The sequence below is a fragment of the Typopeltis vanoorti genome, chromosome 18 (genome assembly GCF_054136105.1).
Source record: "Typopeltis vanoorti isolate ZY-2024b chromosome 18, IOZ_Tvanoo_1.0, whole genome shotgun sequence".
NCBI classification, from domain to species: Eukaryota; Metazoa; Arthropoda; class Arachnida; order Uropygi; family Thelyphonidae; genus Typopeltis; species Typopeltis vanoorti.
This window is the reverse complement of record NC_143566.1, coordinates 91,174,614-91,200,703: the sequence shown is the minus strand read 5'-3', so window position 1 is coordinate 91,200,703 and position 26,090 is coordinate 91,174,614. Positions and strand designations below refer to the sequence as shown.

Sequence of the window (26,090 nt, the reverse complement as noted above, 5' to 3'; positions counted from 1 at the left end):
TATCAAGCAGTACTACAATATGCAGCCATTGCAACACTAGCCATATGCCCTCTAAACTTCAGTCCACTGTCAACCATCACTCCCAAATCTCTAATCTCATCCACTTCCTGCAGTTCAGCATCACTGATATAGTACACAGCCTTATATTTCTGCACTCCAAAATGCAACACCTTGCACTTATTGATATTAAAACTGCAACACTCCTTTGTCCAAGTAAAAAGCCCATTCAAATCTTCCTGAAGGGAATTAACATCAACAGTACTACTTATAAGTTTTCCCAACTTTGCATCATCAGAAAATTACTGAAGATCCCCAGTCAGTCCACATGATATATCTTTACAAACAAGTTAAACAGCAGGGACCCAAGAACAGAACCCTGGGGAATGCCACTGGTCACCCTCCTTTTTTGAGACACTGCTGCATCATATACAACCTGCTAGTATCGTTCAGAGAGACAATGTCTGATCCATCTAACCAATATACTATCTATTCCCATCCTCTGAAGCTTCTACACCAACTTATCAACTTATGGAAGAGAGGTTGGTCTGTGGTAATCTGTCAAATGCATTTGCAAGGTTCAAGAATATCACTGTATATGAATCTCCCTTATCTAACACACTTATTATCTTATCAGAAAACGCAAGTAAATTACTAATATAGGACCTACCCTTTACAAATCCATGCTGACCATATAAAGAATGCTATGTTGATCAGCCCAATCCTGTATTCTATTCCTTACCAATCTAACACCTTGATCATAACCACAATTATACAGACTAGCCTATAGTTGAAGACTTTTGTCTTAGAACTATGCTTGTGGAGTGGTACTATTTTGCCTTCTTTCCACTCCTTAGGAATCCTACTCATTGCAAGACTTTCATTATTATTATTATTATTATTATTCAGGCCTCCATGGAGTCAAAAGACTCATCATGGGAGGTCCTTCCTAAGAACATAAAGTCTGTCAAGATTCATCGAGGAGAGGTCCCCCTTAAGAAACACAAAGTTTACCATACCACTCCTTAAACTCAATGACTGTTCTCACTCTCACCACTCCATCAGGCATTGCCTGATGGAGTGGTGAGAGGCCACGGTTTAACCACCCTCCACGCAAAGAAACGAAACCACTCCTCACCCTCTTGCTCACAGTTTCCTTTCGTAACTTCCAGGGATGGCCTCTTGTAATCACTCCTTCGCGCTGTTCAACCAAGCGAAAGAACTCCGCAGTGTCAACCCTGTAACCACCTCTCAACAGTTTAAAAGTCTCAATCATATCACCTCTCCTTCTTCTACCCACCAAACTCTGCAGTCCACATTCCCTCAGCCGATCCACATAACTATGCTTGTACAGTCCTGAAACCATCTTTGTTATCCGCCTTTGTACCCTTTCCACAGTTAATTTATCCCCTTGAAATCCTGGGGACCAAATCTGAGAACAACAGTCCAAGTGTGGTCTGATCAGGGTCTTATACAACGGAATGATAACTGTTTTATCTCTGCAGGTCAGTGTCCTTCTCATTATTGCAGCAATCCTTTGTGTTACCTTCACCACCTTTGCAATATGTCCCTTGAATTTCAGGTTTCTATCAATCATCAACCCCAGATCTCTTGTCTCCCCTACTTCCTCCAGTATAACTCCTCCCATAGAGAATGCAGCATCCCATCGATGTTTCCCAAACCTCAAGACCTTACATTTTGCTGCATTAAACCGATACTCCCATTCATTTGCCCATCTATCTAGCTTATTCAAATCCTCTTGCAGGGCTGCCACATCTGCACTGTTACTAATAATCCTTCCCAGCTTCACATCATCTGCAAACAACTGAATATCCCCTTGCAGGTCATTGATATAAAAGTTAAACAATATAGATCCTAGTACTGAGCCCTGTGTGACCCCACTTTTAACCCTCTGTCTCCTTGAAACTTCTCCACCATACACAACTCTCTGATACCTATCAGACAGCCAATCCTGAATCCAGTTGACCAATCTGACATCCAGACCCATGTGATGCAACTTAAATATCAGCTTATCATGTGGCACCCTGTCAAATGCCTTCGCTAAGTCTAAGAAAATTGCAGTATATGCCTTTCCCTCATCTAATGTTCTTGTAACTTTATTATAAAAGGCTAGCATATTGCTAAATCAAGAGCGCCCTTTCACAAATCCATGTTGACTAATTTATTGTTGATTGCCCGTGACCATGTCAATTAATTAACCAGGTCACGGGCAAGGGTGATTGTTTAACTACACATATCTGATCAGTTGAGGAAGTGTGTTTTCTGAAAACCTCTTTGGTACGCACCAGTTAATGTCTCCATAAATGGGTTTAATCATCTTTAAAATAGAGATAAATACTTTGCGTGTTGTACATAACATGTGAATATAACATGCAAAGCCTTGTGAATAGGAGGAAGAGAGATGTGATTAAGATTATTGTTCCTTGGTACAGGGTTGTTACCAGATTAATGTGGACAAAATTTTTCATAGAATATAGGAAGGGGGTAGAACAAAGGGATATACCTAGAAGTTGCATAAGGAGGGTGTGAGCAAGGGCATAAAGAGTAAGTTCTTTAATGAAGAGAGGTTGGTCAGTGGAATGCCTGACATTGTGGTGAATGCAGATACATTGATTGTGTTTAAAGCAGAGTTTGATGGGCTTTGTGTGTAACATTGCCTCCCGTGATGAGTATTTTGACTCCTTTGAGGTCTGATATCCAAATATCAGACCTCAAATTTCTGTTGTTAATAATAGTAACAACAGAAATACCGCAATAATTTCCATAAACTGTTTTGTCATTCTTCTTCTTATGTATAGGGCAGTCAAACTTTTTTTTAATTTCCTTAGTATATTTTCTCTTTCTTTCAAATGGTTAAAATAAATTCATATATAAAAAACAAGACAAGAGGATGTTGGAAGTTTATTTTTCACTTGGTTAGACTGTAATAAATTTAGTTTAATCTTTTATCCAAGTGTAAGCAAACAAAGTTTGCGCCTGAAATATCTTCAGGACTGAGACAACTCGTAGTAAAGGTGGACCAAGCTCTCATCACTCCTTGTCTCAGTATCTTCCATAATGCAAAGCACATCTCCTTGCAGACATGTATAATGCTATGTTTGCTTACACTTGGATAAAGGATTAAACTAAATTTATTATAAGGCAAGAGGATGACTCAGTTAATAAGGACATCAAAAGTAGAGTATGAGCAGAAATTGGCAAATCAGGCAAAGAAAAACCTTAGAGTTTTTTTAGATATGTGGCAAGTAGAAGGAAGAATGATTATGGTAAGATGATGTTAATGAATGAATGAAAGTGGTAGAATGGCAACTGCTGCAGAAGACATTGGTGAGGTATGCAGTGATCAATTTATAAGGGTGTTTCATCCTGATCAGGGTGGAATCATGAGGAACTTAAATGAGGACATAGGAGAGGATAGCTTAATTGTGGGTGAGCAGGAGGTATTTGAGGAAATAAATAAGCTTGATGTCAATAAGGCAATAGGATTTGATAACATATCACCACGCATCTTAGGGATTCCAGGAATTGGCATACCTGTCTAATAAAAGTCTTACAACAGCACAGGCTCCAAGGGAGTGGAAGGAGGATAAAATTGTTCCACTGCATAAATTATTGTTATTATTATTATTAAGAGAGACCTCCAGGGAGTCAGGGACTCATCAAAGGAGGCCACACACCTGCTATCATACGTTTTCTTGAATTCATTCACACTGCTTGAACTCACAATATCCATGACAATCCATTCCAATCATGCACCACCCCATGAGAGAAAAAGCTAGCCCTCACCCCCTTCTCAGCAGAATTCATTCTCAGCTTCCAAGGATGCCCTCTTGTCCTTTTCCCACCCTCCATAAATTGAAAAATTCAATCAACTGAAATCCTGTATGATCCTTTCTGAAGTTTATAAGTCTCAATCATATCACCCCCTCTTTCTCCTGTTTGCTAGTGTCTGCAGTCTACAAATTCTCAATCTGGCTTCATAATCATTATTTCACAATCCTGATATAATTTTTTGCACTCTCTTTTGCACTCTCTCTCCACTATATCAGAATCATAATGGAAACCAGGAGACCAGACCTGCGCATAATAGTCCAAGTGAGGTCTTATCAAGGCATTGAAAAGAGGCAAAATAACATTCTTTATATGCGAACATTCATTTCAGCATTGCAATTATCTTTTCTGTTGTATTTGCGATCTTTGCTACATGGCCCCTGAATTTCAACTTCCCATTTACTAACACTCCAAGATCCCTAGCCTCATCAGTTTCTTCTAGCATAATCCCATCAGTATAATACGACATTGGATATCTAATTATGTCAAAGTGAATGACTTTACATTTACTGACATCGAACTGACATCATTTTCCTATGCCCACAATTCCAGCTGCCTATTTAAATCATTCTGCAAGTACTGCATATCAGCAGCATTCCTGATTAACTACCTATCTTTGCATCATCAGCAAATAGCTGTATGTTGCTTTTCAAATCCCTTCCAATATCATTCATTTACAGATTGAATAACAGTGGACCAAGCACTGATCCTTGTAGTACACCACTGGTTACCTTAAATCTTGCAGAATCACACGTGGTGGTGATAAGGCTGTAACTTCAAATTATAGGCCAGTCTGTATATCTGGAGTTGTGGTGAATGTATTGGAGAGATTGATGAGAAGTATGATACAGAAATGGGTTGATAACAGCATTATTCTCTGTGGTTATCAGCATGGGTTTGTTAAAGGGAGATCATGTTTCATTAACCTACTTATTATTATTATTCAAGCCTCCATGGAGTCAAAAGACTCATCATGGGAGGTCCTTCCTAACTAAGAAACACAAAGTCTATCATACCACTCCTTGAACTCATTGACCGTTCTTGCTCTCACCACTCCATCAGGCAATGCATTCTATGGTTCAACCACATTCCATGCAAAGAAACCAATCCTCACCCTCTTGCTCACAGTTTTCTTTCGTAACTTCCAAGGATGACCTCTTGTCATCACTCCTTCCCACTGTTCAGCCAAGTGAAAGAACTCCCCAGTGTCAACCCTGTAACCACCTCTCAACAGTTTAAAAATCTCAATCATATCACCTCTCCTTCTTCTACCCACCAAACTCTGCAGTCCACATTCCCTCAGCCGATCCTCATAACTATCATTGTACAGTCCTGAAACCATCTTTGTTATCCGCCTTTGTACCCTTTCCACAGTTAATTTATCCCCTTGAAATCCTGGGGACCAAATCTGAGAACAACAGTCCAAGTGTGGTCTGATCAGGGTCTTATACAACGGAATGATAACTGTTTTATCTCTGCAGGTCAGTGTCCTTCTCATTATTGCAGCAATCCTTTGTGTTACCTTCACCACCTTTGCAATATGTCCCTTGAATTTCAGGTTTCTATCAATCATCAACCCCAGATCTCTTGTCTCCCCTACTTCCTCCAGTATAACTCCTCCCATAGAGAATGCAGCATCCCATCGATGTTTCCCAAACCTCAAGACCTTACATTTTGCTGCATTAAACCGATACTCCCATTCATTTGCCCATCTATCTAGCTTATTCAAATCCTCTTGCAGGGCTGCCACTTCTGCACTATTACTAATAATCCTTCCCAGCTTCGCATCATCTGCAAACAACTGAATATCCCCTTGCAATCCACTGACAATGTCATTGATATATGAAAGGTTAAACAATATAGGTCCCAGTACTAAGCCCTGTGGGATCCCACTTGTAACCCTCTGCTTCCTTGAAACTGCCCCACCATACACAACTCTCTGATACCTATTGAACAGCCAATCCTGAATCCAGTTGACCAATCTGACATCCAAACCCATGTGCTGCATCTTAAATATCAGCTTATCATGTGGCACCCTGTCAAATGCCTTCGCTAAGTCTAAGAAAATTGCAATATATGCCTTTCCCTCATTCTAATGCTCTTGTAACTTTATCATAAAATTCTAACATATTGCTAAAACAAGAGCACCCCTTCACAAATCCATGTTGACTCTCACAGATAACATTACCCTCATCTGCCCAATGCTGTATACGCTCCTTCACTACTTTCTCCAAGTTCTTACTAACTACTGATGACACATAAACTGGTCTATAATTAGACACTTCCAGTCTGCTACTGCCCTTATGTAATGGCACTATCTTACCTTCCTTCCATTCCATGGGCACTTTTCCGGCAGCCAGACTTTCATTGAAAAGCCAGGTCAAAGGGACTGTCAGTTCCCTAGCACATTCTCTCAAAATTCATGGTGAAATACCATCTAGTCCCACAGCTTTACTGACATCCAGAGTACTCAGTATTTGAAACACACTCTCCTCCTGTACCTCTAAACCTTGAACCTGCCCTATCCCTCTAGCATTAAAACTGACTTCTCCAGGATAAAATACTCCAATAAAGTATTCATTGAACAATTCTACTATGTCCGCTGCATCAGTCACTCTATTCCCATTTTTATCCCACAGTATTATGTACTATAACAAGGTGACAAATATCTTGTACAGGGGAGATGCATATATACAGTGGTGTACTTGGATTTTGCAAAGGCTTCTGATAGACTGCTACACGACACGCTTTTACACCAACTGTTGTATGTACCTTGTATTCCTGTTTCTTTGATTTGCTTGTTTTCTACGCACTGATAATGTAGTGTTATTTTCAGTATGAAATATCTGTACTTTCATTTCATTAAAATTAATTACTGTGGTTTCGTGTAATTTTGTTGTTTACACTATAATGCTGTTGGATTTAAAGGCTCTTAAAAGGCTTTTGCAGGAACTGGAGAATATGAGATTGAACATAAAGTATTGACTAGATGAGTGGGCGATTGATGGACAGGTCTCAGCAAATAGTATGTTGTGATTATGAATTTTCCAGATTCATGGTGTCCCATGTTGTACCCCAAAGATCAGGCCTTGGACCATTGTTTAATCTGTATATGTTAATTATATTGAGAAAGACCTGACAGGAGATATTCACTTGTTTGCTGATGATGCAAAGATTGGCAGGGTAACAGGGGCGCTACTGATATATAACATTTACAGAATATTTTGAATCAGCTGTAAGCTTGGGCAAATGATAATGGATAATTTTTCAATATCACAATTATCCTTTCCTTCATGCTTACATGGTGATCAGAATGTATCATGAAAATTATGGAAACAACTGTCGTGTTAGAGTAAAACTTTAGCTAATATAAACCAAAATAAACACTTGATGTTTCGACCGTCACAAAAGCAGAAACCTTTACAAAAACCTGGTATGAATAGAAATTTAAAGAAGCCTGTGAAATTTTGATTAACTGCCCTAATCTTAACAATAATGGTGGCATAAAAATCCCAAAAATTTGAATGGTACACAATCAGCCCACTTAGTTTCCAGCAAACCCTGACTTTAGAACACTAAGCAATTTTTCAGCTTTTATTGGCCACTATCCATACCAGTTGGTTGTAATTTATATATATACTTATATAAATAATATTTTATTTTTATTTACTATTTATTAATTTTTTCCTTTTTTGCAAACATGTTACTCTCCAGCTTAATTTAATTTTGTAACCCTATTAAGTTACAAAATTAAAATAGATAACAATAATAATATTAGTACTCTAGCTTCGATGTAGTAAGTTTTTTTTTTTTTTCCACCAGAGATCAGGCCAATAGTTATAACAGTTGACCAGTAACTTGAGCATGCCATGTAGATTGTAGTGCTGCTTGTTTCTTTGTATATATGTGTATACACCAGATGATGACCTTAATGTGAAGGTCGAAATGTCGAGTGATTATTTTGGTTAATATTAAACTATAGTTTTACTCTAACGTAGTAGTTGTTTCCATAATTTTCATGATGTATCACAATTATCCTCTGAGTTGTATTTGCAGTTTTGACCACTGAACTTCCAACTGCTGTCCATTGTATCATATCAGTCCTCTTTCTCCTGTTGTCTACAGTCCACATACTTCCAATCTGTTCTTATGATCAACATTCCATAACCCTAGTATCATCTTTGTAACTCTTCTTTGCAGCTTTTCCTCAGAATCCAAGAACCAAATCTCTCCAGGTGCAGTCATATCAAGGCCTTGTAAAATATGACTTCCTTATTCTTAGATGTCCATGTTCTTTTCAACATCACAATTATCCTCTGAGTTGTATTTGCAGTTTTGACCACTGAATTTCCAACTGCTGTCCATCATAACTCAAAAATCCCTAACCTCATTAGTTTCTCCAAGCATAATCCCCCTAATATAATATGCTACTAAGATATCTCATCATGCAAAAGAGTAGAATTATGCACCTTAGGAAAAGCTGCAAAAAAGAGTTACAGAGATGATACCAGGGTTATGGAATGTAGATCATGAGGACACATTGGAAGTATGTGGACTGTATACAATAGGAAAAAGAGGACTGATATGATGTGATACATATCAGTCCATAAACTTCTGAAATTGTGTTTTAGGATATCAGTTGATGAAATTTTTCATTTTATGCAAAGTAGAGAGAGATAAAGGGAAGCATCCATGGAAGTGAAGTTTGTATGTGGTTAAGAAATAGGTGAGGGTTAGATTTTTCTCACATTGAGCACTGAGTGAGTATAGCAATTTGCCTGTTGAAGTGGTTAGTGCATCTAGAGTGAATGAGTTTAGAGAAGGTATGATATCTAGTGATGCATGTCCTCTCTCAATGAGTCCTTGACTCCCGGGAGGTCTCTGATAATAATAATAATAATAATAAAATTTGCTTCCAAGCATTGGGAGCAAATTTTATTATTATTATTATTATAATAAAATTTGCTCCAAATGTTTGGGAGCAAATTTTATAAAAATTGAGTATAAAGCTGAGTATAAAACATTGTAAAGAGTAAACAGAACTTTATTGTAAAGAGAGAAAATGTGTGAAATCAAAGCCAGTAAGACAAATTACATGCTTGGTTGTTGCTATAGGCAAGGTAGTTCCATTGATGATCTGGAAGATATCCATTCAAATTACTACAATGAGTACAGGTCAGGTAAGTGATTATTATAGGGGACTTCAACTATGGAGATATAGACTGGAGGGAAGAAAGATCACATGGCTGGAAGAAAATAGAATTAATACAGTGGCAGAGAAATAAATAGCTGAGATGGCATGTAATGGAGGCGATAGGAGTGGAGAGTATTTGACCAGGTCATAGGATCAGAAGACCTATACATAACCAAGCTACATTGCCTCTGATTGGTGACTATGTGGTCTTGACTTAGGAAATTGTAAAACATGAGAAATATTCTGTCAAGAAGGGGTATGTGTGAAACTGCAAGGCAGGTGATTATGACAAGCTTAGAAGAAAGCTTAAATCTGTACCATGGCATAAAACACTGCAGGGTAATGATGTTAGTGAATGGGAGATAGTTAAGGGTCATCTAGAGGAAGCAATATTGAATTGTATACCTAAGGTAAGGAAGATTAATCAAGTAGGAGTTAGATGGATGAGTAATATCATTAAGCATGAGCTGCAGAGGAAGAAAATGATGTGGAGGATATATAAGAAAAAAGGTGACCAGCAAACTCATAAACAGTACAAGGCTCATTCAAGAAAGGTGACCAGCATGGCAAGGAAGGCAAAATCAGATTATGAGAAGAATTTAGCTGAGCAGGCCAAAGGAACTCCCAAAGAGTTCTTTCATTAGGTGGCAAGTAAGAGGAAGAATGACTATGAAAAATTAACCTTAATTGAGTGATGATGGTCATGATAAAATAGTTGAGTTAGTGAGTGATCACTTTGAAAGGGTATATCATCCAAGTGAAGTTATTGTTTTAACATATGTGACAGACAGCAATGCAGAAACAGAGGTGGATGAATTGGAGGTTCTTAGGATATTGCAGAATCTCAATGTAAATACAGCTATGGGATTAGATGGGATATCACCTTAGGTTTTGTGAGAATGTGCAACTGGTAGTGCCTCTGGCTAGACTCTTAGTTTTAGTCTCAGTTCTGGTAGAGTTTCAAGCGAGTGAAAAGAGGGCAAAATAATTCCCTTGCGTAAGGGAGGTTCTAAGACTGCAGTAGTGAATTATACACCAATCATTATCTCAAGTGTGGTGGTAAAAGTACTAGATAAATTGGTTAAAAAGAGAATTCAAGAATGGGTAGATAAAAATATGATACTGTATGAGGGTCAACATGGCTTTGTGAAGAGTCAGTCATGGCTTAGTAATTTACTAACTTTTTCTAATAGAGTAACAGCTGGACACAGAAAGTGAACAATGAGGAAATCTACAGACGAATACAACCAAAAGAAAACCTGATCCAGAAAATAATCAAAAGGAAACTACGTCTATTTGGCTATATATGTAGAATGAATGATGAGAGAAAATTAAAAACATTGCTGTTTGGAATGATTGAAGGAAAGAACAAAAGAGGAAGACCAAACCGAGAATGGGGTGATGACATCGTTAAATGGTGCGGAAACTCTATACACAAATTGAGTCATCTTGCACAAAACAAAATGCAATGGAAGAATCATATCAAGATGGCAGCAGACACCTACGGGCATTGGACCCATGGTTGTTGATGATGATGATGAACAGCTGAGTTGGATAAAAGAAATGGCTACATGATGATTTTGCAGAGGCATTTCACAGAATACCACATAAAACTCTGTTATGCAAATTAGAACAAATGGGGATGGATATGACCCTGGTTATGTGGATAAGAGGGTGGCTGCTAGACAGATATCAAAAAGTAGTTAGGTAGAGTAATAGTTATTATTATTATTATTATTAAACAAGACCTCATGGAGTCAAAGACTCATCTAGGAGGTCCTTTTATCTCACACACATCTCATCATACCGGGTCTTAAACACATTCAAACTCCCTGCAGACACCACACTCTCAGGCAAGGCATTCCAATCATTCACAACTCTGCACGAAAAAAACCTGCCTCTCACTCCCCTACTCACACCCTCTTTATACAGTTTCCAGGGATGACCTCTGGTTCTCCCCTGATCTCCCACTATTCGCTGTAGAACTTCTCCACCATTGATCCTATAGCAACCCCTTACCAACTTGTAGGTCTCTATCATATCTCCCCTCTTCCTTCTCTCCACTAGTCTCTGCAAATTACATCTTTTCAATCTTTCCTCATACTCGACATTCCAGAGGTCAGAAACTACCTTAGTCAGTCGCCTTTGGACCCTTTCCAACATCTCTTCATCCTTCTGAAAACCAGGTGACCAAATCTGGGCACAATAGTCCATGTGTGGCCTAATCAAAGCCTTATACAATGGAACAAGAATCTCCCTACTTCTACATGTCAGTGTCCTCCTCATCATTCCCAGAAGTCTTTGTGTTGTCTTCACAATTTTGGCGATGTGACCCCTAAATTTTAGATCCTTATCCACTATCACTCCCAGATCTCTTATTTCCTCTACTTCCAACAATATATTTTCACCAAGCATAAATTCTGCATCCCATCTTTGTTTTCCAAATTTTAAAACCTTACATTTTGCAACATTGAACTCACATCCCCATTTGCTTGCCCAATCACTCAATTTATTCAAGTCTTCTTGCAAGGCCACAACATCTTCACTACTCTTTATGGTTCGTCCCAACTTTGCATCATCTGCAAACAACTAAATATCTCCATCCAAATCTTCACCAATATCATTAATATACAAGTTAAATAGTAATGGCCCTAAAACAGATCCCTGAGGCACTCCACTAGTGACTTTCCTTTTCCTGGATATTGCACCCCCATACACAACTTGTTGATACCTATCAGATAGCCAGTCTCCAATCCAATGCACTAATCTAATATCCAACCCCATCTGCTCTAGTTTGACTGTCAACTTATCATGAGGCACTCTATCAAAAGCTTTTGCGAAATCCAAGTATATTACTGTGTATCCTTCTCCTCTGTCCAAGGAAGCAGTCACTTTATTGTAATAAGTAAGTAGATTACTAAAACACGACCTCCCTTTAGCAAATCCATGCTGTCCATCAAAGATTATACCATTGTTGTCAACCCAACTCTGGATCCTAGTTCTCACAAGCTTCTCCAACAACTTAACCACAACACCTGACACACAGATAGGCCTATAGTTTGATGCTTGAGTTCGATCACCTCCTTTATGAAGTGGCACAATCTTGCCCTCCTTCCACTCTTTAGGGACTTGACCAAGTGCAAGACTCGTATTAAAAAAATATGTCAAGGCAGGTGTCAACTCTCTGGCACATTCCTTCAGAATACGCGGTGATATATTATCAAGTCCCACAGCCTTATTTACATCTAGTTTACTCAACTCCCCAAACACCTCTTGCTCACTTACAGTCAGTCTCTCCTCCCCATCATCAACTGCTCTTAATCTCTCCATGAAGTCGCATTCACAAGATTGAAAGATCTTTATGAACTGCTCATTAAGTATCTCCACCACACATTCTGCAACAGCTGTCTTTATACCATTTCCTCCAATCAATGTCATCCTTCCATAATCATTCTTTCTTTTGCTGGCTACATATCGAAAGAACTCCCTAGGATTCTTTTTAGCTTCATTAGCTAACTGCTGTTCATACCTCTCTTTAGCTACTCTCACCAACCAAGTCACTCTCCTTGCCTGGTCTTTGTAGAACTCATGAAATTGGTTACTTCCACTTCTCTTATGCTGCCTCCACAATGCCCTTTTTCTCTGTATTGCATGCTTAATCTCTTTATTCATCCATCTCACACCTAACTTATTTAACCTTCTCACCCGTGGTATACATTTAGACATTGCATCCACTAAATATTTTTTGAAAATCCCCCAAGCTGCATTGATCTCTTTTCCAGCTAACTCCTCATTCCATGCTACACCTGCAAGCTGTCTCCTGAGCTCTTCATAATCACCCCCCTTGTAGTTCCACATATACCCTTTTTTCACAGGGGTCCTTGCACTGCTGGCAACCACCCAAGTAATCACCTCATGGTCACTTTCGCCAATTGGTGGATGATTTGATACCTCATTGATAATTACATCCTCCGATGAGATGACCAAATCCAAGACCCTTAATCCTCTTGTGCCCTCTGTTACATACTGTCTGAGGTAGTTATCCCTCAAAAACTCAAGAAACTCATTTTCTTTATTTCCAGTTGCTATCTCTTCATTCCAATCTATATTGCCATAATTAAAATCACCCATAATGATCATCCTTTTCTTATTTGCTTGGCTTATTTGACTATACATTTCACTATCACCACCATCCACATTACCAGGTCTATAACAACATCCCACCAAGTATTTGAATCTATTCACCTCTATCTCACACCATACTGCCTCAAAACCACTGGCCCCATTTCCCCCTTGCATCTCTACCTTGTATGGACATAACTCTTTCTCTATCATCAATAGCACTCCCCCTCCCTTTTTACCCCTTCTATCCTCACGAAACACATCATACCTTTCCATCTCTATTCCTGTCAGGATGTCATCCTCATCTAACCATGTCTCACTTATTCCGACAATCTCTGGGTGCACAGACGCAATTAGTGCAACCATTTCATCCGCCTTGTTTCTTATACTTCTAGCATTGGTATACAAACACAACAACTCATTTCTGGATCTACAGCTAGTTCCACTGATACCACTCACTCGATGTGATCTCTCCATGCTGGACTGGGGCCATTTCCCTTTCTGCTTCTTCATTTTAGAACCCTTTGCAATTCCATCTGTTTCCTTTTGTTCCCTGATCATCCCATTACTTTCCTGCCTACACATTCTCTCACCTCCTCTTGGAGCATCCACCTTTCTCACGCTGTGTATCCCTGTCCACCCTGAGCCTCCCCGTTTCCCTGTTCCTCTTGCACACCCATTCTCTCATTATCTATACTCATACCACTCACTTCCACATTCATTTCCACTCCTTCAATCTCTCCTGTCTTACTCTCCTGCTCTTCCACATCACTCCCCTCTCGATCTGATTCATTCTCTCTATTCACTTCTCTACCTTCCAGCAGCAGTCTCTCCAAGCGACTCACACCATAACCACTCAAATGCAGTCCATCGCTCCCATACAGCTCACTTCGTCCCTCAAACTCATTCCACACATTAACAAACTGTACTCCCATCTCCTCACACATTTCAGCCAGAATATCATTCATAATCCTTGCTCTCCGCCTCATTTCACCACAATCATACCTAGGCAACACACTGACCACCCTTCCTGTCACACTATTCTCCTTTATCTTTCCAAGCAGTCTCCTGACATTCATTCTGACATGCTCCTTGTTCTCTCTCAAATCATTCGTACCAATTAATACAATTAACTCTTTTGCTCGTTCCCGCCTCATATTCAATGCCTCAATCACTCTACTCATTTTACCGCCTGGAAAACATACCTTGTGCATTTTATCCTCTAGCACACCTTTAATAATGGAGTCACCATACAATGCCACTCGCTCATCTTTTGTTAACTCTTTCATGCCATCATGATTTATTTTAATAGTTTTGACCTGCATTCTCTTAATTTCATTCCGCATCCATTTCATTTCTTGCTTCATCCAATCCAATTCACCTTCTGAACCTCGCGACACATTCACTCTATCATTAAATCTTTCTAACTTTCTAACTCTCGACCCTCTCTTCTCACTTTCCCTCTCATTCATCCTTCTTTGTTTCCGTACTTTCGGTCCAACATACGTCCAACTTTCACTGTCATTCTTCTCACTTTCACTCTCACATATCTTTCTTTGTTTCCGTACTTTCGGACTAACATGCGTCCAACTTTCGCTATCATTCTTCTCACTTTTACTGTCATTCATCTTTCTTTGGTTCAGTACTTTCGTTCCAACATGCGTCCAACTTTCGCCATCAGTCATTCTTTTTTCGCAATCATTCATTCTTTCGATTTTTTTTACTTGCGATTTCTGCACCACGCCATTTCTACTTTCATTCGTTCTCTCAATTTCGTTTCTTTCCGCCTCACTTTCGTCCCTTTTAACATCCGTTACGGTTGTCAAATCGCTCTTTTTCTTTTTTCCTGATTTTTTAACATTTTTTCGCCTGTCTTTCCCGCCATCCTCTTTCAAACGTGCACTCACGACACAATCGGTACTAGCACTTTCTGTTATCAACTTCATATTCGCATTCATCAATTCCTCGTTCAGGTCACATTTCGCACACACCCTTCTTCCATCCGCACTAAACATCCACAAATCATTTATGTAATCGAAGGAATACATATAACAGACCTCACACTTAACGAACCTACTGAAATCCAAATTAAAATCATGGAATGACAATGCAGCCGCCATTTTTTTCTCTCTGCAGGTTACTAGGTCTAATATTAACGTTTTCGTATTTAGTTTAAGCAAGAAAAAAAACCCCACACTAATAATATCGGTAGCGTACAACGTTTACAGCCGCTCTTACTTAAACAATTACGCATATATACTTAATTATTCCTAGTAAAACTTATCTGAATCAGGAGCTCTTCAAAGCACATTCGTAGCGCTTGACCCACTAGCGCCCTCTCGATATATTAGTTAATCAATAGTTAATCAAGGTGATTTTGGAGATCTTGCAGGATGATTTAAATGGACTCTCAGTAAGGACAAAAGATAATGGTGTCAGTTTAATGTAGAGAGCGAAGTCATGCATTTTGAGATAAATACATTGCAAGATGTGTGAAATAGATGAAGCGAGAGATTTAGGGGTGGGTGCTAGACAGAGAATTAAAATTCAGAACATATTACTAAGGTTGCTATGGTAACCCATAAGATTATTTGGCTATTGAAGAACACATTAACAAGTACAGATACTCATAAGGAAGTTGTTATTCCTCTTTACAAGACCTTAATATGTCTACATCTGGATTACTTTGCTCAGGCCCGGTCTCCTGGGTTTCTTTGGGATGAGAAAGCAGTGCAGAAGATTCAGAGGTGAGCAACCAAGATGGTGAGTTGTCTGTAGAGTGTTCCCTATGAGGATTGATTGAGGTGTGTGGATTGCAGAAGTTCATTGATAGGAGAAAAAGAGGGTATATGATAGAAACATTTAAGTTACTTAAAGGGTTTGATAGGATTGATGCAGTGGAAATATTTCAGCATTTGGCTAAAGGGGTCATAAGAAGAGGTCATCCCTGGAAGCTGAATAAAGGTGGTTAAGAGGGTTGTGAGGACTAGATTCTTTGCTTGGAGAGTTGTGAATGAGTGAAATGGGTTGCCAGAGTCAGTTGTGAGTCCTTTTTTTTTTAATGGGTTCAAGGAGAGGTATGATAGATTATGTGGATAGATTGCATCTTCCACAATGAGTCTTCAGACTCCATGGAGATGCCTTATTATAATAATAACAATAATATAGGATAGGTGTTACTTCTGTACATTTGACCACAGCTGAAGAGGTGCCATCGGGTTAGATCAATTTTTAGTGTCTAAGTTTTTTACTATTTTTTAGATGTCTTTCTACCAAAAACCACAAGATGCCTTTGATGTACATTTCTGGTATGGTAGCAGACAATTTGCCTTACAAGGTCAGCTTTTTTTTTTGGTGTTGTAACAGTGGTGTCATCTGGATAAGAGAGAGAGAGAGAGAGATGGAAGTTATTGGATTTAATGGACTTTGCAATATAGCAAAAGACGTTGCTTCCATTTGAACAAGAGAGAGATTTCAGTTTGATGGTTGTTTTGCATTTATTTCATTCTTCAGCATAGGTTGAGTAAACTGGAGCTCATGCTGCAAGCCAGCTGTAGTATGCTGAATATTTCTTGAAATGTCTTTGATACACCTTTTGTTACACCAAAACTTGGAACGTGAACAAGAATTCTGGGTAGAATGTTTTCATCAGAGCAAGTGTATTGGAATAGAAAGACAAAAAGCAGTAGTCTGATCATGAAGAGGAAGATTGACAGTTCTGAAGGGTGCACCTCTTCCCCCACCTTGGTATGATATTTTGCAGTACCAATCATGGTTGAGACAGTGTTCTGTGAGAGGAAACTTGTACAATATTATGATCTCAGTCACTGAGAGGAAAAGTGACTTCTATTGTTTTTCTGGAAGAAAAACTGGTTAGATCAAGGATATTGGGAGAATGGAGAAGGTTAGCAGGTACCGTATTTCCCTGAAAATAAGACTTAACCGGAAAATAAGTCCTAGCATGATTTTTCGGGATGCTCGTAATATAAGCCCTACCCTAAAAATAAGCCCCAGTTAAGATCATAAGCCAGATGGACGCATGTAGTACATCCGTTGTAACACACGACGGATGTATTAAATTATAAAATAATAATATTAATATATAATTAAATATAAATAAATAATATTATTGACATTAATACTTAAAATAAATGATAATATAAAGTATAATTAAGTATTTGTAAATACCCAAGCGGTATTTACCTCTTGTCCAAATATCCTTTGGACGAGAGGTAAATGCCTATGTAAACAGATGAACTCGAGACTTATAGCCGAATGACCAATCGGAGTACAGACACAACGCACGAATAACAAACAAGCATGATTGTGTCTAATACGGATCTTCATGAATAAATGAATAAATGTAGATTGTTGTACATGAAAAAAATAAGAAAATAAGCCCTACTGCGTCTTTTGGAGCAAAAATTCATATAATACCTGATCTTATTTTCGGGGAAATACGGTATTTGTAGATCATTACTTATTGCAGATACTTCTACACCTCATCCATCTTGAAGAGTGGTGTTAGAAAAAGGAAGATGACTTTATTATTTGGATAGTTGGATTGCAGAAAGCTAATCTTCAGATATAAGAAAGTGAATCAAAGTGATTTGCAGAATTTAGAGAGTAGTAATTGCAACAGAAGAATGCACATGCAACCCTTGTGGTAGAAGAATCGTGCAGCTGTAATTTCAACAGTGATGAATTGTGGTTGTTGTAGCTGCTCTGGGTTTTGTCAAGAATTAGGAGGTCTTCACTAAATGTTTGTGATGATTTATAGTAGCATTTATGCCACTTGTTAAAATGGATGATGTTTTATCCCGTTAGGGATTTTGACATGTTTTGTATATTTTTGATTTGTCATTTTCAGTTAACTTAATTTTTGAGGGAGATTTATTTAAATTGCAAGGGACACACAGTGAGAGGAGATAGATTCTTAGAAATGATGCACATACAGTAGACCAGTCTCCTTGCCATAATATAGCTTCAGTAGTACCTTCCACATACCACTACTCATACCTCCCCCACCTCAGGCATCACCATAGGGTAAATAAAATAAAAATTTAAATGGGAATTGGTAATGAAGAATAAGCATCTCTATACTTTTTTCTTAATAAACAACAAACACGTCCTTGATTCTGATTTATAACAATAGTTTGCATTCTTAATAAAAATTATTAATTTTTTTCCAGAGATGAAGCCAATGTGCGACGGATGCATACTGCTGTAAGGTTAAATGAAGTAATTGTAAGCAAATCTCATGAAGCTCAGCTAGTGGTTATCAATTTACCTGGCCCACCCAGAATTTCATCTGGAGATGAAAACTGTATCCTTTTTAATTTTGATATTACTTTCCTGCTGTTCTCACAATGTATTCATTTTTTTAAATTCTTTTTGCACTAACACATGAATTAGAAGTACTAGGGAAAAACAAATTGGGGAGAAAAAAAAACTATAGTGAGTGAGTTTTTTTATTTATTCATGTGGGGTTCCCCCATTCCTTGACTGCCCCTTAGGACTGGTTGAGCCCTCCTAATGAGGGATTACTATATCCTATGACTGTAGCCTATGTGTTCACTGGGCTGGTTTGCCTGCTTGTGGGATGAAAAACCCCAGATAAGCTGGAGGAAAAACCCTGCTGTCCACACCCAAGACTGGCTAACTTGGCTATGGCTGAGAAAGATCCTCAAGTTCCTCACATCGTTGACAGGAATCAAACCTAGAACACTCCTTCCCCAGGCGTATAGTTGCATAAGTGCATAGCCACTAGGCTAACTGTGCAGTTAGCCTAGTGGATAACCACTAGTAAAGTTGGTGAGTGTAATGTTATCATTATCATCATTATCAGATTAATTGGTATATTATCTAACTACAATGTATTATTGTAGTTAGTTTCTAGTGGATTTATTGTATTTAGGACATGTAGTAATATATTTGTAGAAATATTGTTAAATGTTGTTAGTATAAGATAATCTTAAGAGTGGCAGCAAAAAAAAAACTCATCAAAGAAAAAGTGGAGTCAAAAGTACAAATTAACATAGGTACCAGTGAAGTGAACCTTTGTCCAACTGAGCAGAAGCATTGCAGCATTGATGTTGATAATAATAAACAGGATAACTTGACATTTGAAATATCCCAATTAAAACAAATCATTTGACATCCGTGTTGAGGCTTAAATGCTGGGAAGACATCATGTTGGAGATTTAATGGAGTATAAAAAGTGGGAAATGATTAAAAACTATTTTAATTCTTCATCCTTAAATCAGGTCTCATATGGATTATTGTGTACAGATTTAATTGCCATGTTTTCGTGATGATGAGGATATGTTGGAAAGGGTCCAGTGGTGTTTGGAATCTGGTGTACATGGACAGATTGAGAGAATGTAAGTTGGAAAGCCTCGTGAATAGAAGAAAGGGGGGGGGGATATGATTGAGACATATAATCTAGTCAGGGGCTGTCATCAGGTTGACATGGAAGAGCTTTTTCATAGAATGGGAGAGTGGGGGGGGGGGGGGGGGTAGAACAAGAGGCCATTGCTGGAAACTGTATAAAGAGGGTGTGGGTATAAAGTTCTTTACATGGAAAGTGGGTGGTGAGTGGAATGCATTGCCTGAGTGTGTTGTGAATGTAGACACATTGAATCATTTTAAAGCACGGTTGGATGAGCATTGTGTGCAATAGTGTGTACCTCCCATGATGAGTCTCTGACTCCATGGAGGTCAGATGTTAATAATCATGATAATAATAAGATAAAACATGGCTATTGCATAATATGAATGATATATGATTGGATTATGAACTGTAAGCTTGGATAAGATTACAGTTCATAAGATTACAGAATGTCAGAAAGTGGTGGATTCAGTGGAGGACAAGTCTTCAAGATTTAAGGTTACCATCACTGTACCTTAGGGATCAGGTATCGGTCCATTGATAGGTCCCTTCTACCAGTCATTATTCAATATTTACATTAATGGCAGTAGGAAGGATTTTGACAAGTGATCTACACTGTTTGCTGATGATTTGAATGCAGACAGAATAATTAGGAATGTGACTTGCAGAATGATTTGAATATGTTTAATTGTGAGCATATGAAAATGGCTATCAGTTCAATTTTCCTAAATGTAACATTATACTCTCCTCATTCTACGTATTATCCATTGTCATACCTTATGCAGGCTCAGTCTCCATCAAAATAGCAAGAATCATGAAGCTTTTTAACATCGGAGTTGCTTTTAAACCTATTTTAACTACACAGCACTTATTAAGATCTCCTAAGGACAGCATCACTTTCTACAAATACGCAGGGGTTTACAGCATGCCGTGTTCATGTGGACTGACTTACATAGGCCAAACTTCACGAAGTCTAGAAATTCGAAAGAAGGAACAGGTCGGTGATGTAAATAATAACAGAATAGACACGTCAGGATTAGCACATCATTTCTCAATTTCAAACCATTCCACAGATTGGGACAACAGCTTAATGCCATACATTGAAGAGAATTACAGATGTAGAACCTTTAAATGAGCTGCAGTAGTACTATGGACAGGAGACAACCTCAATAGGAACCAAGGCATAATATTAAAAGATATTTGGAAAAACTTAATTCATTATGTTTAGCAGAACTCAATTATGCAAAAAATTATAAAATGCGGTTTAATAACAATGACTAAGTCTCCACGCTTTATGCTTTTGATGTCACGAGTGCTCTTCAATTTGTTTAATTGTTTTTTTAAGTTGTTACTGCATTCTTTTGTTAGCATTTAATGTTAGTATAACCTTATCTGTCTTGATAAAGCCAGACAGACCCCAGCTGGTGAAACTTGTCGACGATTATGTACATATGTTTTATCTAAACCATGGCCCAATAAATCCAATATAATGTATCTTATTTAGTGAAAAGGACCAAATATTAACTATCAAGAATGTCGTTTTACCTCTTTATAAGATTTTGATACAACTTCATCTGGACTACTGTGTGTGCAGATCCAGTCTCCTTGTGTCCTAGGTAATGCAGATATTATGGAGAGAGTAGAAAGGAGACTGTTAATGATGATATTGGAATGTAGATTATGAGGACAGATTGAGAATTGTGGACTGCAGGCAGTAGTAAACTGTAGATAGAATTTTTAATTTTTTGGAGGATAAGGAAGGAGAGGATGAGGAGGCAGCCATGAAAATCGAGAATGAATGCAATCAAAAAGGAGCAAAAGTTAGATATTTCTCTCAGAAGTGTGGGAATGGAATAGCTTGTCTTTAGAGGTGGTGAGTGTAAGCAGCGTGATCAGGAAATGGTATGAACAGTTGGTGTGCATGATATTTGGCCTGCTTTGATAAGTCCCTGGCTCCCTGGTAATAATAATAATTTAATTAGTTCTCCTCAGTAATATTTATTGTTTATAAATTTCTCTAAACTATTATATATATTTTGTTCCGACCTGCAAATATCATACCTGATTTCTTAATGCATATTAGATATGGAATTTTTAGAAGTTCTTACAGAGGGCTTAGAAAGAGTACTCATGGTACGTGGAGGTGGACGGGAAGTGATCACCATCTACTCTTGAACATGGAATGTGACAAAATATCATACAGGTAGATGCCACCACACTGTGCAATGGCAGAAGTGCAGATACACACTCAGTTGATGCTACTTCTTGGATTTCCAATATCTGTGGTGCCCTCTCTCTGTGAAATTTTGGGAAGTTGTATGAATCACTTTATTCTTACTATTATCTTCTAGATGCAAGTAACTTTTTCTGTGGGTATCAGTCATTGTGTCTGTGAACCTATTTGTTACTTTTTTTTTTTACTTTAAATTTTTCCACTCTTTATTAGACATATCTCTTTTAGAGACTCTGTTCTTGTGTCTTCCACTTGCACTTTAAGTGTTAGATGTCGTTCTGTTGCCTTTAATTGGGAAATTTTCTTTTAAAATGGTGAGAACTCATGAAATATAAACACACACACATATACAAACACACACCTCATTATTTCTCTTATTTATGTGGTGGATGTTAGTTAATGCAACTTTCTCTAACCTTCCATGCCAGTTATTTCCTAGATCACTAGAATTTCACTTTTGTCATAAACAAGTATAGTTGAAAGGCAGTGATGCAAGGTAGAAAATATTATTTAAAAATTAATACAAGATGCAAAAAAGGCTGTGCATGGCTGTTGTCATAAATTTGTGCATCTCTAGAGAAAGGGAAAAGAAGATAAATGTTTGCTCAAAGTGTTGGTTTTTGATGTCATTTTTATTGATGATGCAAAGAGAAATGTCACTGCTGTCATTCTCATATTTCTAAGGCCTCATTGCCTTTCTTTTGCTCCTGCAAGACTTAGGATAAAGAGTGAAATCAGCTCATTTAAGTGCTCTAGTTGCCAATAAAACCAAATCTCGGTGTTGCAATACTCCTTTTTCACTGTATAGGCCCAATAATTGGATCCAAATTTGTGCCACCTCAGGACCCACATTATGCAGCTAATGGTGACTAATGTTCACAAGTGGGTGATAGGCAGTTATTTGTGTTTGTGTACCTGTGATTTAGAAGCTTGCTTTTACACCTCTTTGAAACTTTGTTTTCATTTTAGTTTGAAGTGATCATGTTTACATGTATATCATCCATCATTGTCCTGAAGCATGAAGACAAAGACTTCATACCACAAATCCTGTTTATAAATCTCTCATACAGATATGTGGTACAATATGGAGTATAAAATGAACTGCTGACAATCAGGAAGAAGAAGAGTATTTAAAAAATGAAACAATTGTAAATGGATGTTTCTTTCTACCTCAAACCTTTGCTTGTTTATATGATTTAAAAATTAGTTGGCATTGTTCAAGAATCATTGCAAGAAGATTATGTTGTTAAGTGGAAAATATTTTTTTCAGCAAGTAAAAAGTAATCTGCTGTGGATATTTTATGCAACCTATTGAAGATGGTATTCTAGTCATTACATTATTTATTTTATCTGTATATTTTATTGAACATAGTTTGAATGATTAGTCCTTGTAAATAGAAGTTCAACTTTTGAATTACCAGATCTGTAGTGAAATTTATAATTTATTCATAAATACCGCAGCATTTTTTGTAAATAGTTCCCCACTTTATTTGTTTATTTATTTTCATATTTTTATTTGTAATGCTTATTTGAAGTCTTGATGTTTTATATTTTCTCAGGCTCCCTTCACAGAGCTTATAGTAAAAATGTTAGTGTTTTGTATATAAATATATATATGGTATTATATATCTGTCAGAACTGGAAGCTTGCAAATGTTCTTCCACTTCTATCTTTTATGTTCCTCATATATAGAGCTTAGCATAACTTAGAAGTTCCTTTCTTCTGGCTGTATGTAACCTTAATTTTTTATTTATTATTCTTATTTTTTTTTAAACTAGAGCAGTTATATGTGAAGTTGAATGAGAGTTATGAGAGTTATATGTACTTAATATTTATTTCTTTTATTATTAATAAGCATGTTTAAAATGTATAATAATCTAAATCATTAAACATTCATGTACTTATGCAATAATGTGAAATGTTAATATTTGGAGTTTTTTTGTTGTTGTTTTTTTTTTGTTTTTTTTTTTAGAGATACTCTAGAGAGAGAAATATTTTGATGTTTAATTTTCATATGACAAATTCTATGTGCTTTGATTTCAGTGATCATAAAGTAAGAATAGTAAAAACGGAGATAATTTAAAGCAGTTGGACAGACTTACAAGGCTTGTGCACTTATATGTATAGTCACATCTAACTCCATATTCTGCTACATATAACATAATGGAACTGTAAATCCAGCTATCAAACATCTCAAAACAGGTTTGAACATCTGAAAGTGGTGATTTTCATCAGAACAAAACATTGTCTGTGATCATCTTCTTCATGTGTAGACTTTCCATTCATGAACTTGCAGCCAGAAAATGTTACTTGTAAAGATAAATTAAAAGTTGCTGTTGGTTACTGAAAGATATTCATTTCAGAGGTTTGACTAATGACAATGTTATAAACTTGTTGACAATGTTCGTAGTGTGCAATAAAGGTTTTAATGTTTTATAATACGTGTCTTATTCATACAGATTTAATTTGCATAGGATACTACACTTTCTCTGAGAAATGAAATGGGATTCTCATCTAATATTCTTTAGAGTGTTATGTTAACTAAACTGTAAATATTAAAAAGAAATTATATCATTTTATTATTGATAATCAATTTTATGTATCCAATAAAATTTAGTACCAATAACAAAATTATATACAATATTACATAAAATAACATACAGAATCACAAAGCTTTTGATCACACTTGCAATGTAGAAAACTAATATTTTAGTGTCTTTCAGTAGATTCCATGATTACTGCAACTTTACAGATATTAAATTGTACTCGGTCTCTCACCATGTGTTTTGTAGCATAACCAGTGTGACAAAATTTAAAACAGTGATTAATTATTTGCCAATGCAGCTCAGCCATATCCTCCACCTGAGTTTGGTACATGACTTTCTTTACTTATTTCCACAGAAAGACACGGGTAAAATCTAGAAGTAAAATTAGCTTTTTTTTTCTATGGGTAATTTTAATTATGACAATATAGACTGGGATGAGATAACAACTGGAAGTAAAGAACATCAGTTATTGAGGGACAGTTACCTCAGGCAGTATGTAACAGAGGGCGCTCGAGAATTGAGGGATTTGATCATCCTATCAGAGGATGTTATTATAAATGAGGTGTTAAATCGCCATCCGGTTCATCAGAGTGACCATGAAATGATAACCAGAGTGGTTGCCAGCACTGAAGGACCTCTCTGACAAAAGGGTATATGTGGAACTACAAGGATGGCGATTATGAGAAGCTCAGGAGACAGCTTGCAACTGTAGCATGGAATGAGGAATTGGTTGGAAAGGAGATCAATACTGCTTGGGGGATATTCAAGAACTATCTAGTTGAAGCAATGTCTAAATGTATTCCAAAGGTCAGAAGGTTAAATAAAGTAGGAATGAAATGGATGAATGAAGAAATTAAGAATGTGGTACAGAGGAAAAAGGCTTTATTGAGGCAACATAAGTGGTAATACTCAATTCCATGAGGATTACAAAGAACAGGCAAGGATGGCTTGGTTGGTAAGGGCAGCAAAATTGAAATATGAGCAACAGTTAGCTAATGAAGCCAAAAATAATCCTTTGGAGTTCTTTCGATATTTAGCAAGCAAAAATAAAGACAATTATAGTAGGATTGCATTTATTGGAGAAAATGGTTTAATAACTGCTGCAGAGGATATAATTGAGATTTTAATGAGCAGTTTATAAAGTTCTTTCTTTCTTGTGAAAGTGATGTCATGGAGAGTTTGAGAACAGTTGATGATGATGAGAAGAGACTGGCTGTACGTGAGCTAGAGGTATATGGGGAATTGAGCAAACTTGATTTTAATAAGGCTGTGGGGCTTGATAATATATTACCATGTATTCTGAAGGAATGTGCCAACTCCTTGGCACATTCCTTCAGAATACATGGTTTGACATATTTGTTTATTATGAGTCTTGCACTGGGTCAAGTTCCAAAGGAGTGGAAGGAAGACAAGATTATGCACTTTGTAAGGAGGTGACAGAACTCATGCATCAAATTATAGGCTTATTTTTGTGTCAGTAGTTGTTGTTGTAGCTAAAGTGTTGGAGAGGCTGGTGAGAATTAGGATTCAGAATTGGATTTACAACAGTAGTGTTTTCTTTGATGGACAGCATCAGTTTGGTAAAGGGAGGTGAGGTTTTCTAATCTACTAACTTATTACAATAAGGTGACTGTTTTGTTGGACAAGAGAGATGGATACAAAGTAGTATACTTAGATTTTGCAAAGGCTTTTGATAGATTACCACATAAATTGATAGTCAAACTAGAGCAAAAGAGGTTGGATGTTAGACTAGTG

At 37.3% G+C, this 26,090-nt stretch overlaps 1 protein-coding gene across 1 annotated transcript in view; it reads left to right on the top strand.

Annotated features, from left to right (window-relative positions):
- Window positions 1–24,228, top strand: part of kcc (solute carrier family 12 member kcc) — an 831,023-nt gene extending 806,795 nt beyond the window's left edge. The window contains exons 25-26 of the mRNA XM_090408412.1: window positions 18,358–18,491; window positions 21,640–24,228. Of these exons, the coding sequence (XP_090264538.1) occupies window positions 18,358–18,491; window positions 21,640–21,731 (226 nt within the window). The 3' untranslated portion in view covers window positions 21,732–24,228. The remainder of the gene's footprint in view (window positions 1–18,357; window positions 18,492–21,639) is intronic.
- The last annotated feature ends 1,862 nt before the right edge of the window (window positions 24,229–26,090 follow it).